Source organism: Mus caroli, chromosome 14 (assembly GCF_900094665.2).
Source record: "Mus caroli chromosome 14, CAROLI_EIJ_v1.1, whole genome shotgun sequence".
Taxonomy (NCBI): Eukaryota; Metazoa; Chordata; class Mammalia; order Rodentia; family Muridae; genus Mus; species Mus caroli.
This window is the reverse complement of record NC_034583.1, coordinates 47,009,261-47,023,331: the sequence shown is the minus strand read 5'-3', so window position 1 is coordinate 47,023,331 and position 14,071 is coordinate 47,009,261. Positions and strand designations below refer to the sequence as shown.

The 14,071-nt window shown below is 50.0% G+C and overlaps 2 protein-coding genes across 3 annotated transcripts in view; one reads left to right on the top strand and one right to left on the bottom strand.

Moving 5' to 3' along the window:
* Window positions 1-8,632, bottom strand: part of Rnf31 (ring finger protein 31) — a 12,260-nt gene extending 3,628 nt beyond the window's left edge. The window contains exons 1-14 of one of the 2 annotated variants that reach the window (XM_021181411.2): window positions 7,796-8,632; window positions 7,553-7,699; window positions 7,252-7,407; window positions 6,980-7,039; window positions 6,792-6,861; window positions 5,376-5,553; window positions 4,545-4,923; window positions 4,086-4,376; window positions 3,595-3,843; window positions 3,323-3,508; window positions 2,992-3,198; window positions 1,308-1,481; window positions 1,117-1,215; window positions 934-1,023 (exon numbers count right to left, since the gene is read on the bottom strand). In XM_021181411.2, the coding sequence (XP_021037070.1) occupies window positions 934-1,023; window positions 1,117-1,215; window positions 1,308-1,481; window positions 2,992-3,198; window positions 3,323-3,508; window positions 3,595-3,843; window positions 4,086-4,376; window positions 4,545-4,923; window positions 5,376-5,553; window positions 6,792-6,861; window positions 6,980-7,039; window positions 7,252-7,407; window positions 7,553-7,699; window positions 7,796-7,984 (2,475 nt within the window). In that variant the 5' untranslated portion in view covers window positions 7,985-8,632. The remainder of the gene's footprint in view (window positions 1-933; window positions 1,024-1,116; window positions 1,216-1,307; window positions 1,482-2,991; window positions 3,199-3,322; window positions 3,509-3,594; window positions 3,844-4,085; window positions 4,377-4,544; window positions 4,924-5,375; window positions 5,554-6,791; window positions 6,862-6,979; window positions 7,040-7,251; window positions 7,408-7,552; window positions 7,700-7,795) is intronic. The other variant, XM_021181412.2, reaches the window with a different exon arrangement.
* A 206-nt stretch (window positions 8,633-8,838) lies between these two features.
* On the top strand, window positions 8,839-13,514 carry Psme2 (proteasome activator subunit 2). The gene is made up of 11 exons (XM_021181723.2): window positions 8,839-9,013; window positions 9,327-9,359; window positions 9,758-9,820; window positions 10,196-10,282; window positions 10,390-10,420; window positions 10,504-10,601; window positions 12,443-12,511; window positions 12,657-12,724; window positions 12,866-12,920; window positions 13,212-13,298; window positions 13,387-13,514. The coding sequence occupies exons 1-11, from the start codon at window positions 8,966-8,968 to the stop codon at window positions 13,465-13,467; spliced, it is 720 nt and encodes a 239-aa protein (XP_021037382.1). The 5' UTR covers window positions 8,839-8,965; the 3' UTR covers window positions 13,468-13,514.
* The last annotated feature ends 557 nt before the right edge of the window (window positions 13,515-14,071 follow it).

The following is a 14,071-nucleotide window of genomic DNA, read 5'->3' as shown; positions in this document are numbered from 1 at the left end:
CTCTCTCTCTCTCTCTCTCTCTCTCTTTCTTTCTTTCTTTCTTAGTGGGGGTGGGGTGGGGGTGGGGCTTAAGACAGGGTTTCTCTGTGTAGCCCTGGCTGGCCTGGAACTTGCTCTGTAGACTAGGCTGTCCTGGAACTCACAGAGATCTGCCTGCCTGTGCCCCGCAAGTGCTGGGACTAAAGGTACATGCCGTCACTACCCAGATTAAATTTGTATTTTAAAATTAATTAATTTTAGCCAAGCAGTAGTGGTGCATGCTTTTCCCAAGGTCCCAGCACTTGGGAAGCAGAGGCAGGCAGATCTGAGTTTGAGGCCAGCCTGGTCTACAGAATTAAGTTTCAGGACAGCCAGGGCTACACAGAGAAACAGTGTCTTGAAAAATAAGTCAGTTCTCTCCTTTTACTACGCGGGTCCTGGGAAAAGAACTCAGGGTACCAGGCCTGGTGATGAAGCTTTAATCCACATCCATTGAGCCAGCTCACTAGCTCTAACCCAGCTTTCAAGACCTCATTTACTTAATGTGTATGGGTGTTTTGCCTGCATGTCTGTTCACCGAATGTGTGCTCATGCCCGAGAAGACCAGAAGAGGATGTGAGATGCCCTGGAACTGGAGTTACACCCAGATGTGAGATGCCATGTGCATGCTGGGAACTGAGCCCAGGTCCTCCAGAAGAGCAGCCAGGCCTCTTAATTCCTGACCCTCTCTCCAGCCGTGACCCATCTGTATGCATGAACAGTTTCTGGGGACTGCACTCAGGTCCTCGTGGCTGCATCTAGCACTTGACTGACTGCATTATCTCCCTAGGTCCCTAGTCAGCCCTTGACGCTTAAAAGAGCATGACTGTTCTGTCTGCCAATATTCTCCCTGAGCCTAATACAGTACCTGGCAACAGCTTAGTCAACACTTCTGAAAGGATGAGTGTGGCTCACCTGGCGCTTGCAGCGCACACAGAAGGTCTGGTGACACTGGGGACACGTCGCCTCCAGCTGTTCGCGTTCATAGATGAAGCCAAAGGAACACTGAGAGTATAAGAGCATAGGAGCCATTCAAGACCTGACCCGGTAACACCCCCTACCCTTGGATCTTCAGTTCACTCTGTTTGTCAGGTTTACCTGGGCACACCACAAGAACTTGGGGTCTCGCATGAGCACAGCCTCGGTCAGCTTCTTGTGAAACAGGGCATATGCATCGGGGTCTAGGCTCTCTCTGAGCTGGGGACAAGATGCAGAGGTGGTGATAGATGGGTAGGTAAAACCGATTCAAAGCCTAGACCACTTACACCATAGCGCTCTGGCGGTAGTACCTGAATGTCAAGGGTGGAGAAGTAGCTGAGTAACTGCGCGTCATCAGTGAGGTCAGGGCGGCCACAGGCAGGGCACACCATGTCTGTGATGTGCTTCTCCTTCAGGGCAATGGTGAAGTGTTGGCGGAAGCATTCAGGGCATATGGTGCATTCACAGGAGATCAGGGCCTGCATCTATGGTGGGAGTTGGGGGGGGAAGAGGGAAAGGGGAATCTGCTGTCAGCCCTGGGATGGGTCAGTAATCTACATGATACACAATAATAACACGATTCCGGGATACACTGGAAAACCAAGGTCTAATTAAGTGGGGAAGGAGAGCAAACTCCAGTGCCTAGAGATCCCAGGCAGGTAAGACACACATCTAAAGACAGCTGGACAGAGGGCAGCTGGCAATGGAGAGCTAAAGAAAAGCAACATGTCTCCAAAGGCATTTATATTTATTCAAAAGTGAAAGGCAATTACATACATGTACAATACATGTATACACACACACACACACACACACTCAAAACCAAAACCTCAAAACCACATGGAGTCAGACTGAGAGAGACTGTATTTACCTGAAGAATTGCCACCTTTGACCTAGATTAAGTGGAGCCCAGAATATAATAAAGACCTGTTTCTTCTATCACCTAGATATTGTGATAACCAAGGTTACGATGCTGGTTATAAAGCAGGCAGGAAGGCATTTAACCCCCAGTGTTTTGCCACATAACGCCACATGCCTGTAATCCCAGCACTGGGAACACGGAGGCAAGAGGACCAGCTCATCTGAGATCATCGTTTACCAAATAGCTGTGATTTCAGTTCCAAGAGATTTGGAATCTTTTGACCTCCATGGGCACCCACATACACATGACACAAACAAAAGCACAAACATACAATAAAAAATCTTAAAAAATTGCTACTTTCTATTGGTGTGATTGTTGTTGTTATATTTTCAAATAACATTTCCCTTTTAGAGATACTTATAGATATACTTATTGATATACTTATAGATAAATGTGTGTGATAATTGAGATTTACTACAAAATAACCCTATGCATATACAAATGCATATACATATGCATATACAGACAACAGCGTCAGAGAGGAGCAGCAGGCTTACTGTATGACTTTTTAAATCTATTGTATGTTTGCTACAGTTTAGATCATCTTTTAACTTTTTTGTTTGTTTGTTTGATGTTTGTTTGTTTGTTTTTTTTTTTTTTGAGACAGGGTTTCTCTGTATAGCCCTGACTGTCCTGGAACTCACTCTATAGACCAGGCTGGCCTCAAACTCAGAAATCTGCCTGCCTCTGCCTCCCAAGTCCTGGGATTAAAGGTGTGCGCCAACACGCCCACCTTAACTTTTTTTTATCTCCCTTTCTTCCTGGCCACAAGCTTAGCACTTTTGCTGGCACATATCCTACCTGATGTGACAGCAAAGGCCCAAAACAGCAAAACCAACAGATGAGAAAACTAAAACTTCAAAAACGGCACGCCAAAATAAACCTTTTCTCTTCGTAAGCTGGGTAATACAATGCCTGAAGGTCTCACCACTTCTCAAATGGGGGCTCCTGTTCCTCATCAGAAGGCTTCAGAGGTGTATGGACAACAGAAGCCAAGGCCATCCAGGCTGAGGTAGCTGCCCAGCAGGAGCCGTCATTCTAAGCCCAGGGGCACGAGGTAGGCAGAGGCTTACCCGGTTTCGGGGAAGGGCCCACCCGCACACAGCACATTCCTGGGCAAGCAGTCGGCGCAGAAAGGCCCGGTCCTGGCTGTGCCTCACAGCCTCCACCACGTCCAACAACTCATAGTTCCTGGGTGTCTCCTGCAGCAGCGCCAGCGCCAGCTCTGCTCGGCCCCAGCTGGGGAGTGTGTAGACCGCCAGAAGGCGTCTGACCAGGCTCTGCAATATGATTCAGGAGGAGACACAGTGGCGGTCAGACAGACCCTCCAGGATCTTCTCCACCCCCCCAAATTTTCTCTTGTTCCTTTAAGTTTGATACTAGGGTCTTGTCTACTCCCAGTACCTGTCTGTCCAGCCCATCCCAGCAGGGAGTGGGTTCAGGGTCTCTGTCCCATAGGCGCTGATGGAAGGGCTCCAGGCACTGGCGCTGTAACTCAGTCAGGGCCCGTGCCACGTCACCCCCATGCTGGAACAATGCCTGTAGTGACCCTTCCTTAGGCCCAAAGCCCAGGGACTGCAGCTCCTGCACCTGCATTTCAAAACAGCGAGAAAATGTAAAGCCAGCAAGAGAGATTCTGATGTGCTCACCCTGTGCCACCCCCAGCATAATGGTACCTTCCTCCTCCTGGCCCTCACACACTCTTCTACAGCCTCATCCAGGTTGCCATGACGATCAAGCCAGGCTTTCCGGGCTTCCTGACAGGAAAAGGCCCCGAGCTCTGGATCCTGTTGTCCAGCAAGCTCAGCTACCATCTCCAGGACGTAGGACAGCTCTGAACGCAACCACTGGAGGGGCACCTCTGTGCCTGAGTATTGGAGAGCTGAGAAGACCTCTTCTGGACTGGCCCCCGCAGTTTCTCCTTCCTGAAGAACAGACAACAGCAGAGGCACATCAAGAAAGGAACTCTACTCATTCTCAGCCTGACCAACAGTGGCTCAGCCAGGAATACTGATCGCGTGACCAGCGCACAGCATGCTACCTGCCCTAAGCTTTCAAAGTGAGGCAGCTACAGCTAGCATCCTGGTATCAGAACGTTAATTAACCATCTACAGCATCTTCTTTCCCCGACAGCTCAGCCCCATCTCATTCCAGGCCCAGTTATCACCTGGATCATGCTCACGAGCTGGAGACCTTCCTTCCGCATCTTATCTTGGCGTTGTTTCTCTGGGTCTCCACAGGAAGCAGGCAGGGAGGAACTGAGGTGTTGTGAGGACCCTGGCTTTGGGCGCCCCTTTTCCAAAGAGCTGGGATAGGGCTGGATGGCAGGCTGTGTAGGAATGGGGTCTCGGGTTCGGTTGCACATGGCACACACCCAGACAGGGCCTGAATTGCAGAAGGTACAATGGTCACAGTACCACACCTGAGGCTGGGCAGCGGAGAGCAAAGGATCCTCCTGCTGGAAAGGGAGAGAGAAGAATTATCGTACTGACTGCGTAACGAGGCGTCATGACAGAGATACAAGGGAAATACTAGGGGAACCAAAAGAAGACAGAATGTGAATTCAGAGAATAACTTGAGGTTAACAGGTACAAATGGAGAGCTGGGAAGGCCAGGAACAGGTTACCTTAAGGGACTGTTGGCAAACACCAGCATCATGGGAATCCACCACCAAGCTGGGAGGCTGGGCCAGCCGAGGTCGCTCACATATGGCACATAGCACAGCTGCTGCCTCATTCTCAAAGGTACAGCTCTGGCAGGCCCACTGATCCCGTGCAGGCTCAGGTTCTAGGGCCCCGGTTCCATGGGAACCCTCTATTCCCGGCACCTTGCAGCCTTTGGGCTGACTACAGACTGCACAGAACATTGCCCAAGGCTCATTTAGTGTGGCACAGGTAAGACAATGCCAGGGCAGACAGGCATTTGCAGGGTCAGGGGAAGAAAGAGAGCTATCTCCCAGGGCCAAGGAGGAGGAGGGGGGCCGTGGTTGGGACGAGGCAGGTAAACTGTAATAGAAAAGCAGACGTGGCCAGCTGAGGTAGAAGTTAGTACCCGAGTCCCCGCACCCCTGCCTCTCCCATTGCATAGATTATGACATAGGGCTCTGGCCTTTCTGATTGCTGTTCTGTCTGGAACACTCTCATCCCCATATACGAGTCAATAATTAAATGATGAATTATTGACAACTTCTTCCAGGAAGCAATCTCTTAACATCATGCTAGATGTTTAAAATTCTGATCCTTCAGACAAAACTGTACCCATCTACTTCCAACTTGTGTATCATAACACTCTGTCTTATTGTGGCTGCTACTTGCTTAGTGTTTATGTCTATAACTTCCTAGGGGGGCTGTTCTCTATAAGACACCCTTCAATAGAGAACCTGGTACATAATAGATACTCAAGTAATCTTCAACTTCCTTCTTAATTTCACTCTCCCCAAGAAGAGAAAGCCTCTCACCTAGAGCTCAGGCTGGCAGTCTGGTGGGACCCAGGCAGGGCTTGGCGAAGGTGATGTGCACGGGACGGATGCCCGTGGAACAAAATGTCACAAGCTGGGCACGAGACTTGGTTACAGGCTGGACAGTGCAGTGTGCCTGGGGCAGAACCACAGAGGAAGCAGGGACCAGGAGTGGAGCCTGGAAAAATGAAACCAAAAGTGTAAAACTTAACAAGCATATAGACTCAGCCAAGATATGGAGTCATGGACCTATCAGCGAGCAAATGAAGACGTTTACAGGTAAAGGTAACTTTGTAATAACACGCACTCTGGAGCATTAGTTACAAAGAACAAAATCTCGTTATAGAAAGGAAAATGGACAAAACTGGAAGATACCATATTGAGCAAGACAAGCCAAACACAGAACAAGACAAGCATCACCTTTATTCCCGCCTCACCATAATGTAGCCCTGGCTGGTTGGCTTGCAAATGACTGTAGACCAGACAAGCCTCAAACTCACAGATCCATCTGCCTCTGCCTCCCCAGGACTAAGACTAAAGATTAAAGGTGTGAGCTACCTACCATGTCAGGTCGGTCTCTCTCTCTCTCTCTCTCCACCCCACTCCCTCTCTAAGTTATTTACTTTTTATTTTGTATGACACATGTGTCATAGAATTCAAATGAGGGCCAGATCCCTTAGCACTGGACTTAAGAATGGCTGTGAACTACCAAGTGGATGCTGGGAATTGAACTTATGTCCTGTGCAAAAGCAAGAGGTGCTCTGAACCACTGAGCCGTCTCTTCAACCCCCCAGAGTAGCCTTCTTAAAAAGACCAGGCTACTTAGTTGGAGAGATGGCTAAGCAGTTAAGATCAAGTACTGCTCTTGCAGCTTCATTCCCAGCACTTGTGTTGGGCAGCTCAACATGGTCTGTAATGCCAGCTGCAGAGGGATCGGTTCTGGCTTCCGTGGCACCTGTGCCTACATGCACATATCTACCCACCCACCTCCCACTACTAAAAAGTAATATTAAAGGAGGAAAGACCAGGCTACGCTTAAAATTTTGTTATGGGTTAGGGGAAGTCACAAAACAGTCTTTACAACATCTGGACCCATGGTGTGTGGGGGGGAAGAGGGGCTTTCATCTCTTGAAATAAAATACAAATACAGAGCTGGAAAGATGGCTCAGTGGTTAAGAGCACGGGCTGCTCCACCAGAGGTCCTGAGTTCAAATCCCAGCACCCACATGGTGGCTCACAACCACCTGTAATGGGATCTGATGCTCTCTTCTGTCACACTGGCATATGTGCGAATACAATGCTCATATACATAAATAAATAAATCTTAAAAAACAAAACAAATACAAGAGGAAAGAAAATCCTACATCTGCACCAACTCAGTCTAATATTTTTCTCCCTTAAAGAAGCATACAATACCTGGGGCAGAGGGGCGGGGGCCAGGAACAATCTCCCTCAGAAGGGGGTGAAACTCTGAAAGCTGCAGCATCTGAGAAAGCAAGCAGAGCGTGGGCAAAGTGCTGGGGGCACAGAATCCCATAAACTCAGTCCCGTCCCGTCCCCCCCCCCCCGTGTTCCATGAACAACACCCTTCCTGCCTTCCTTACACCATCTTCAACGCTCTCTCTTAGCAGCTGGTCCAGTGCATTCTGTCTGGGATGAGTATTCTGCAAACAAGATGATGAAAAGAATTCCCACCTTGAACAACGTTCTCCCTGTAAGCCCTGATCTCCTAACATTCCAGAGGGAGAAAGTGTAGCAGAAGCTTCCAGGCTGCTGCAGCAACAGAATTTCCCTGCACGGGGGTGGGGGTGTCTCAACGTGCCTTGGGGCTCCCAGTCTAGTACTTAAAAACCTTAGAATCAGAAGGTCATCTCACCTGCAACAGCAAACTGAGCTCCGTGCGAAGCAGCAGTACTTCTAGTGTGACGACGGCAACCTGGTATTCATCTGGTTCCTCCTGCCCTTCGGGGAAACTCAATCCATCTGGGCGCTCCTCAGTATAGCCATACAACCGTAGTACATCCCGGCCACCCTGGCACACATTCAGGACCCGGTCACCATCTAACAGACCTCCTAGGCAATAGAGCTGGTCCCCCACTCAGCACACCCTCAAGCCCTTCTGGTCAACCCCAAGCACAGGTCTAGTCCCCTTCTCCGATAAGGTCCAAGGGTTTCACCTGCACAGCATCCACCGTGCTGCGAAAGACAGGGTTATTAAACTTCACTGAGCGCCAATACCGGGGCCGCTGCGGGCTGAGGAGGTTGCGACCATATTTTTCCAGGATGTTCAGGGCCGTGGATAAGGTGTTGAGGTAGTTTCGAGGCTGGGAGCATTCAGAAAAGCAGAGTCGTGAGCCTAGCCCACCTGGCCTCTGAGCCTAGGTCCCCTTCCATGGAGCGCCGGGCGGGCTTGACCTCACCTCCCCATGAGCGTTGCAGCGGACCAAGCGTCCGGCGTCCAGCTGCAGGTAGCGGGCGGCTGGTGGCAGAGAGGTGGCCAGAAGCGGCATGAGCTGCTCCAGGGGGAAAACCTGCGCAGAATCCCATCTCAGGGCGCTCGCCAGCTCCTCGCGGGCCGCCAGGAAGCCTCGCTCCTCGTCTCCTGGCATCCTGAGACTGGAGACAGGCTCAGCTTCACTGCCTTCCAGGGGCCGGCGCAGGTGCGCGCGGCGCCACAGCAGCCCGGGTCACTTAAGCCACCGCCCCGCTCAGCCCCAGCCACAGCCAGGGTTACCGGGAACAGGAAGTCCTGGCAGAGAGGGCGGGACTGTGGGCCACTTTAGAGGAAAAGGAGGGTTCAGAGTGACGGAAAAGCTGAGATCAGGAAGGGTGGCCAGGTCGCCGCCAATGAAGAAGCCGCGGCCCCGGCTCCTCCCATAACGCGACGGAACCTTTTCCCTCCGAATCAGGCTCTCTTCTTCGCCTTCCCTAAAACTATCCCGCCCCTTCCGGAGGGACCCACCTCCCATGCGAGGGGTTAATTGTGCCCAGAGCTTTGCATAGTGTTGGTTCTGTTCCATTCCCCAGCGGGGAAGCCCCACCTTTTCGGGGACCGGCTCTGGCTGCCCTTAGCCCGGCTCAGGCGGGCTCCTCCCTTCTCTAGTCTGTCCTGAAGGGAAGGCAGTCCCGCTCATCCTGCTCCCTTCCATCCTGCCAGGCTTTCCTCCTTCTTATCCTTCCTACTCTCTCGGATCCTACTTGGTCCCCTCCTCAGTCTAGCGTCATGGAACCCCACCTCTGGGTACCCACTTTCCTATTGTCCCACCCTCTCTCAGTCCAGTACTTCCCCTGGACGGTCCATGCTATAAGCTCCGCCCTTCTCGAGAGGCCGCCTCTGTTTGAGTCTCCGCCGTCCCACGGTTTCCTAGCTCCTCCCTTGGACAGCCCCTGGTGATGAAGCCAACACCGCCCTTCCTAGTGGCAACTAGCTGGGAATGGCTGAGGGGGTACTACTCACGGTTGGTGGCCGGCCAGGAGGAGGAGAAAAAAGGGAGGGGGCGTGGCTGAGGGGGGTGGGTCTGGGCCTGGAGAGTGAAAGCGAAAGCTGGGGCTGCTAGCCCAGGCTCGAGAGCTGACAAGTGGGGGGAAGCATGGCCAAGCCTTGTGGGGTCCGCTTGAGTGGAGAAGCCCGAAAACAGGTAAATGGGAACCGAAGCCAGGAAGGAGTGAGAAGTCCCAACAGAGATAAAGCTCGGTGCCGCAGGGCACCAAGGCCTTGCGAGCGAACTCCACCGGCCTCTCTTTCTTTAGGGCTTTTCTTTCACTTCTGCTCAGGGATTGCCAGTGCCGTGTCCTCTAGCCAATCTGTGCACTGAGCAGGCTCCTCCAGGGGGAAACTAGCTTTGTGGGACAGGCTTGGGCTAGAGTTGGAAGGCACCTAGGTTGGGAGTGGGCCCTTATTCTATACAAACAAAACCCCTAACCAGCATCCGGCTACTTCTGTCTGTGCAGGTGGATGTCTTCAGACAAAATCTTTTCCAGGAGGTAAGTCTCTGAATTCAGTCGATTTAACCCAGAGTCTTAGTGCAGAACTCTAGGGCCACAAGCTCTGAGTGACCCACCAGTTCACCTTAATTTTGGTGTCTCCGAACCTTCATGCTTACTCAAGGTGAACTGCAATGATTTGTTTCTACTTGTAATCTGATCAATCTTAGAACTCTTAACTGCTTTTGCCACTCCCCTTGAATGGAAAGGTAAGATGGCGCCCAAAGGGAAAACCCCATAGCCCTACTTCTGCCCTTCATGAGATTGGGTAAGTCCCTTTATTTCCAGGGTTAGGGTTTCCTCATACGAGAGTCTTGAGCTCAGTGATTTCCACGGGCCAACTTCTGATACATATCAATAAACATCTTGCAAGATTAATTTTGTAATGTAACTTGCAGGCTGATGACTTCCTCTGCACTTTCTTGCCACGGAAAATCATCTCCCTGAGTCAGCTCTTGCAGGTGAGTAATATAGACCCCTCTGCTCCATCTCCTGACACCTCTCATCACCCAGCTGACGGCTATCAGCATGCTGGGAACCAAGTGGGGCTGGTATAAGACTTGAGCCTGGCCAGGCGTGGTGGCACACATCTTTAATCCCAACACTTGGGAGGCAGAGGCAGGCGGATTTCTGAGTTCGAGATCAGCCTGGTCTACAGAGTGAGTTCCAGGACAGCCAGGGCTACACAGAGAAACCCTGTCTCAAAAAAAAAAAAAAAAAAAAAAAAAAAAGAAAAAAAGAAAAAAGACTTGAGCCTGGGTTGGGAGGAAGAGGGATGGAAGGCTGTGTCTGGTGATGGGAGGAGGCTGGGTAGTGTCTGAGAATAAATTCTGCAGGAGGACTCCCTCAATGTGGCCGACCTCTCCTCCCTCCGGGCTCCTCTGGACATCCCTATCCCAGATCCTCCACCCAAGGATGACGAGGTAAGGCGTTCAGTGTGCAGAGCCTGAACTATAAGCCAGTGGCAACAACACCACAGTGTGGCAGCCTCCAAGACTCTTCTAAAGCTGCTTTCCTTATTTTGCCTTAGATGGAAACAGACAAGCAGGAGAAGAAGGAAGGTAATGGAGACCTGGGTGAGGAGGAGGGAGGCTGGTGCAGGGATGTGGGTGACACAAAGGTCCCACTGTCATCTATCTCTTAGTCCCTAAGTGTGGCTACCTCCCGGGGAACGAGAAGCTTCTGGCCTTGCTTGCTTTGGTTAAGCCAGAAGTCTGGACTCTCAAAGAGAAGTGCATTCTGGTGAGCCTGGGGCCCGGGGGAGGTGGGAAGAAAAGCACAGCACAGCTGTGGTCCAGTCAGAGATGCAGGTCTTCAACCCAGAGACCTAATATATAATAAGACTGGCTTTTGTGTCTTGGATATATATATGGATGGATATATGCGTGTGTGTGTGTGTGTGTGTGTGCGTGTGTGTGCATGTGTGCATGTGTGTGTATATATATATCTATATACTTTTTAATTGTGTGTTTGTGTGCACCCAGGCATGTGCAGGTAGGTTTTCCATTGCGAGTATGTACAAAGGCCAGAGGTGAACATCGGGCTTTTGGGGGGATTGCAGGAGGGGGGGCACTGTTTCATTGAGCCTGTAGCTTGCTGTTTTGGCTGTACTGGATGCCTAGGGAGCTTCCTCAACTCTACCCCCAATCACTGGGGTTACAGTGTGCTTCACTGTGCCCTGCTCTTATGGGTGTGCTAGGAATCAAGTCCTCGTGTATGCCTGTAAGAACAACAAGCATTTTACCCACTCTCACTTCGCTTTGGGTTTAGATAGCCTTTGTTCTTGTCATTTTATTTCACCTCTGTGACCCCAGAACCTATTGTATTAGGTACACAGTGTCAATGATGTAATACAGTGAGCTGGTGTATAAGCATGAGCCCTAGAAGGAAACTAGATTCAGGTCCTGATTCTGTCTTTTATCTAGCTTTCTTAGGTGTCTGTGACTAAGCTGTTTCCTATGTTAAATGAATACAGCAAGTCTTTGAAAGGTGGACAGTGATTAAATGAGACCAATAGTATATAGAATGATACGTGGCACATAAGAAGTGTCAGTTAGACATAGCTGTTATTAAGACTAGCATAACAGCCAGGCGTGGTGGCGCACGCCTTTAATCCCAGCACTCNGGAGGCAGAGGCAGGCGGATTTCTGAGTTCGAGGCCAGCCTGGTCTACAAAGTGAGTTCCAGGACAGCCAGGGCTATACAGAGAAACCCTGTCTCGAAAAACCAAAAAAGAAAAAGAAAAAAAAAATAAAAAGACTAGCATAAGAGGGAGGCAGAGGCAGAACGGGTCTCTGTGATGTCAAAGCCAGTCTAGTCTATATATTGAGCTCCAAGACAGCCAGGACTACATAGAGAGACCCTGTATTAGCAAACAAACCAAAGAGTCTTCTGCCTTGGTTTGGAAGGGAGGGATGCCTCAGAAGTTAAGTGCACTGGCTGCTTTTCTAGAAGACTCACTCTTTTTATTTGTTTGTTTTTTGTTTTTCGAGACAGGGTTTCTCTGTATAGCCCTGGCTGCCCTGGAACTCATTTTGTAGACCAGACTGACCTCAAACTCAGAAATCCGCCTGCCTCTGCCTCCCCAGTGCTGGAATTAAAGGTGTGCGCCACCATGCCCTGCACTTATTTTTTTTTTAAGGTTTATTTATTTATTATATGTAAGTACACTGTAGCTGGCTTCAGACACACGAGAAGAGGGCATCAGATCCCATTACAGATGGTTGTGAGCCACCATGTGGTTGCTGGGATTTGAACTCAGGACCTTTGGAAGAGCAGTCAGTGCTTTTAACTGCTGAGCCATCTCTCCAGCCCCGAAGACTCACTTTTGATTCCCAGCACCCACATAGATGCTCACAGCTTTCTGTGATCTCAGTTCCCAGGGAATCCAACACCCTTTTCTGGCCCATGTGGGCACCAAGCATGCACATGGGACATAGACATGCATATAGCCAAAATATCCATAAAGAGGTATTATAAAAAACATACACATATAAAAAATAATAATGATAAGAAATTTTAAGAAAAGAAGTAGTATATTAGGCCTCAGTAATTTTGCTGAGTGAGTGCTCCTTTTAACATAGGTAATCACGTGGATCCAGCACCTGATCCCCAAGATTGAGGATGGAAATGATTTTGGGGTAGCAATTCAGGTAAGAATTGGTGACTGAAGACAGAGTGGGAAGAGACTCGAGAGGGAGGGATGGAAACAAGGCCATCACCCGGAGGTCAGAGGAAGAAGAAACAGGAAAGGGGGGGATGAACTGTTTGTTGTCTTTGCTTCTCACATCTCTGCAGGAGAAGGTGCTGGAGAGAGTGAATGCTGTCAAGACCAAAGTAGAAGCTTTCCAGACAACCATTTCCAAGTGAGAGCAGCTGCAGGAACCCAGGGACCCTACAGGGATTCTTGAAGCTAGGCAGTTCTTTCAGAATGATGGGAGACGGGAGGGGTGGGGGTGTGTGGGGTGGCTGTTTCCATTCACACACACATTCCTTCCTTCTCACAGGTACTTCTCAGAACGAGGGGATGCTGTAGCCAAGGCTTCCAAGGACACCCATGTAGTGAGTGCACAGTCTTCCGGCCCTTTAGTTGAGGCTGGCCCCGGGGGTGGAATTGAGGTGGGAAGAAAGAGGACCTGGTCCTGCTTTTTGACTTATACCATGTGGAAAATACTATTCCAAAAAGCAGAGCTGATAAGGGCTCCAATATCCCTGACCCTTTTCTTCACTTAATACTGTGTGTTGGTGCTAAGATGGGGTAATCTTCCAGCTAATCTCTTCTATGTATGAGAAAACAAAGTTAAAAGTCCCGACCTCCCATGGTGCTGACTCAGTTTGCCTCCTCCTTCCCAGATGGATTACCGGGCCTTGGTGCATGAGCGAGATGAAGCAGCCTATGGGGCGCTTAGGACCATGGTGCTGGACCTGAGGGCCTTCTATGTGAGTGTGGAGTGAGCTCCTGAGGGACGTGGATGCAGGGGATGTGGGAAGCCAAGAACCTAACTGCATTCTTCCGGCCTTCCTCCAGGCTGAGCTTTATCATATCATCAGCAGCAACCTAGAGAAAATCGTCAACCCGAAGGGTGAAGAAAAACCATCGATGTACTGAGCTAAGGATTAGAAGGAAAATAAATGATTTATACTTTATGTATATTACCTGTGTTGTTCATTGAGAGCGTGTTTATTGAGAGCCTCTGGTGTCTATATACCAAAGGAAGGTGAATAAGGTAATGAAAGTGGGAGAGGGTTGACTGGAGGAATGGCTCAGCAGTTAAGAGCATCAGTTGTTTTTCCAGAGGATCCAGGTTCGATTCCCAGCACCCACAAGATGACTAATAACTGACTGTAACTCCAGTTCCAGGGGTTCTGGACACCCTCTTCTGACCTCTGCAAACACTACATATGCACATGTGATGTACAGGCATACATGTAAGCAAAACACTCATCACATAAAAAAAAAAAAAGCCAGGCACTGGTGGCGCACGCCTGTAATCCCAGCATTTAGGAGGCAGAGGCAGGCGGATTTCTGAGTTCGAGGCCAGCCTGATCTACAGAGTGAGTTCCAGGACTGTTGCGGCCCGCCCGCGGTCCACAACACGAACGGTTCACACTGAGAATGGCAGTTCCCTGCAAAGAGAGGAATCTAGACGGGGCGGAAGAAACAATGGAGTCAAGACAACATTCGGATCAAGACTCAATTTAATATTTCCAGA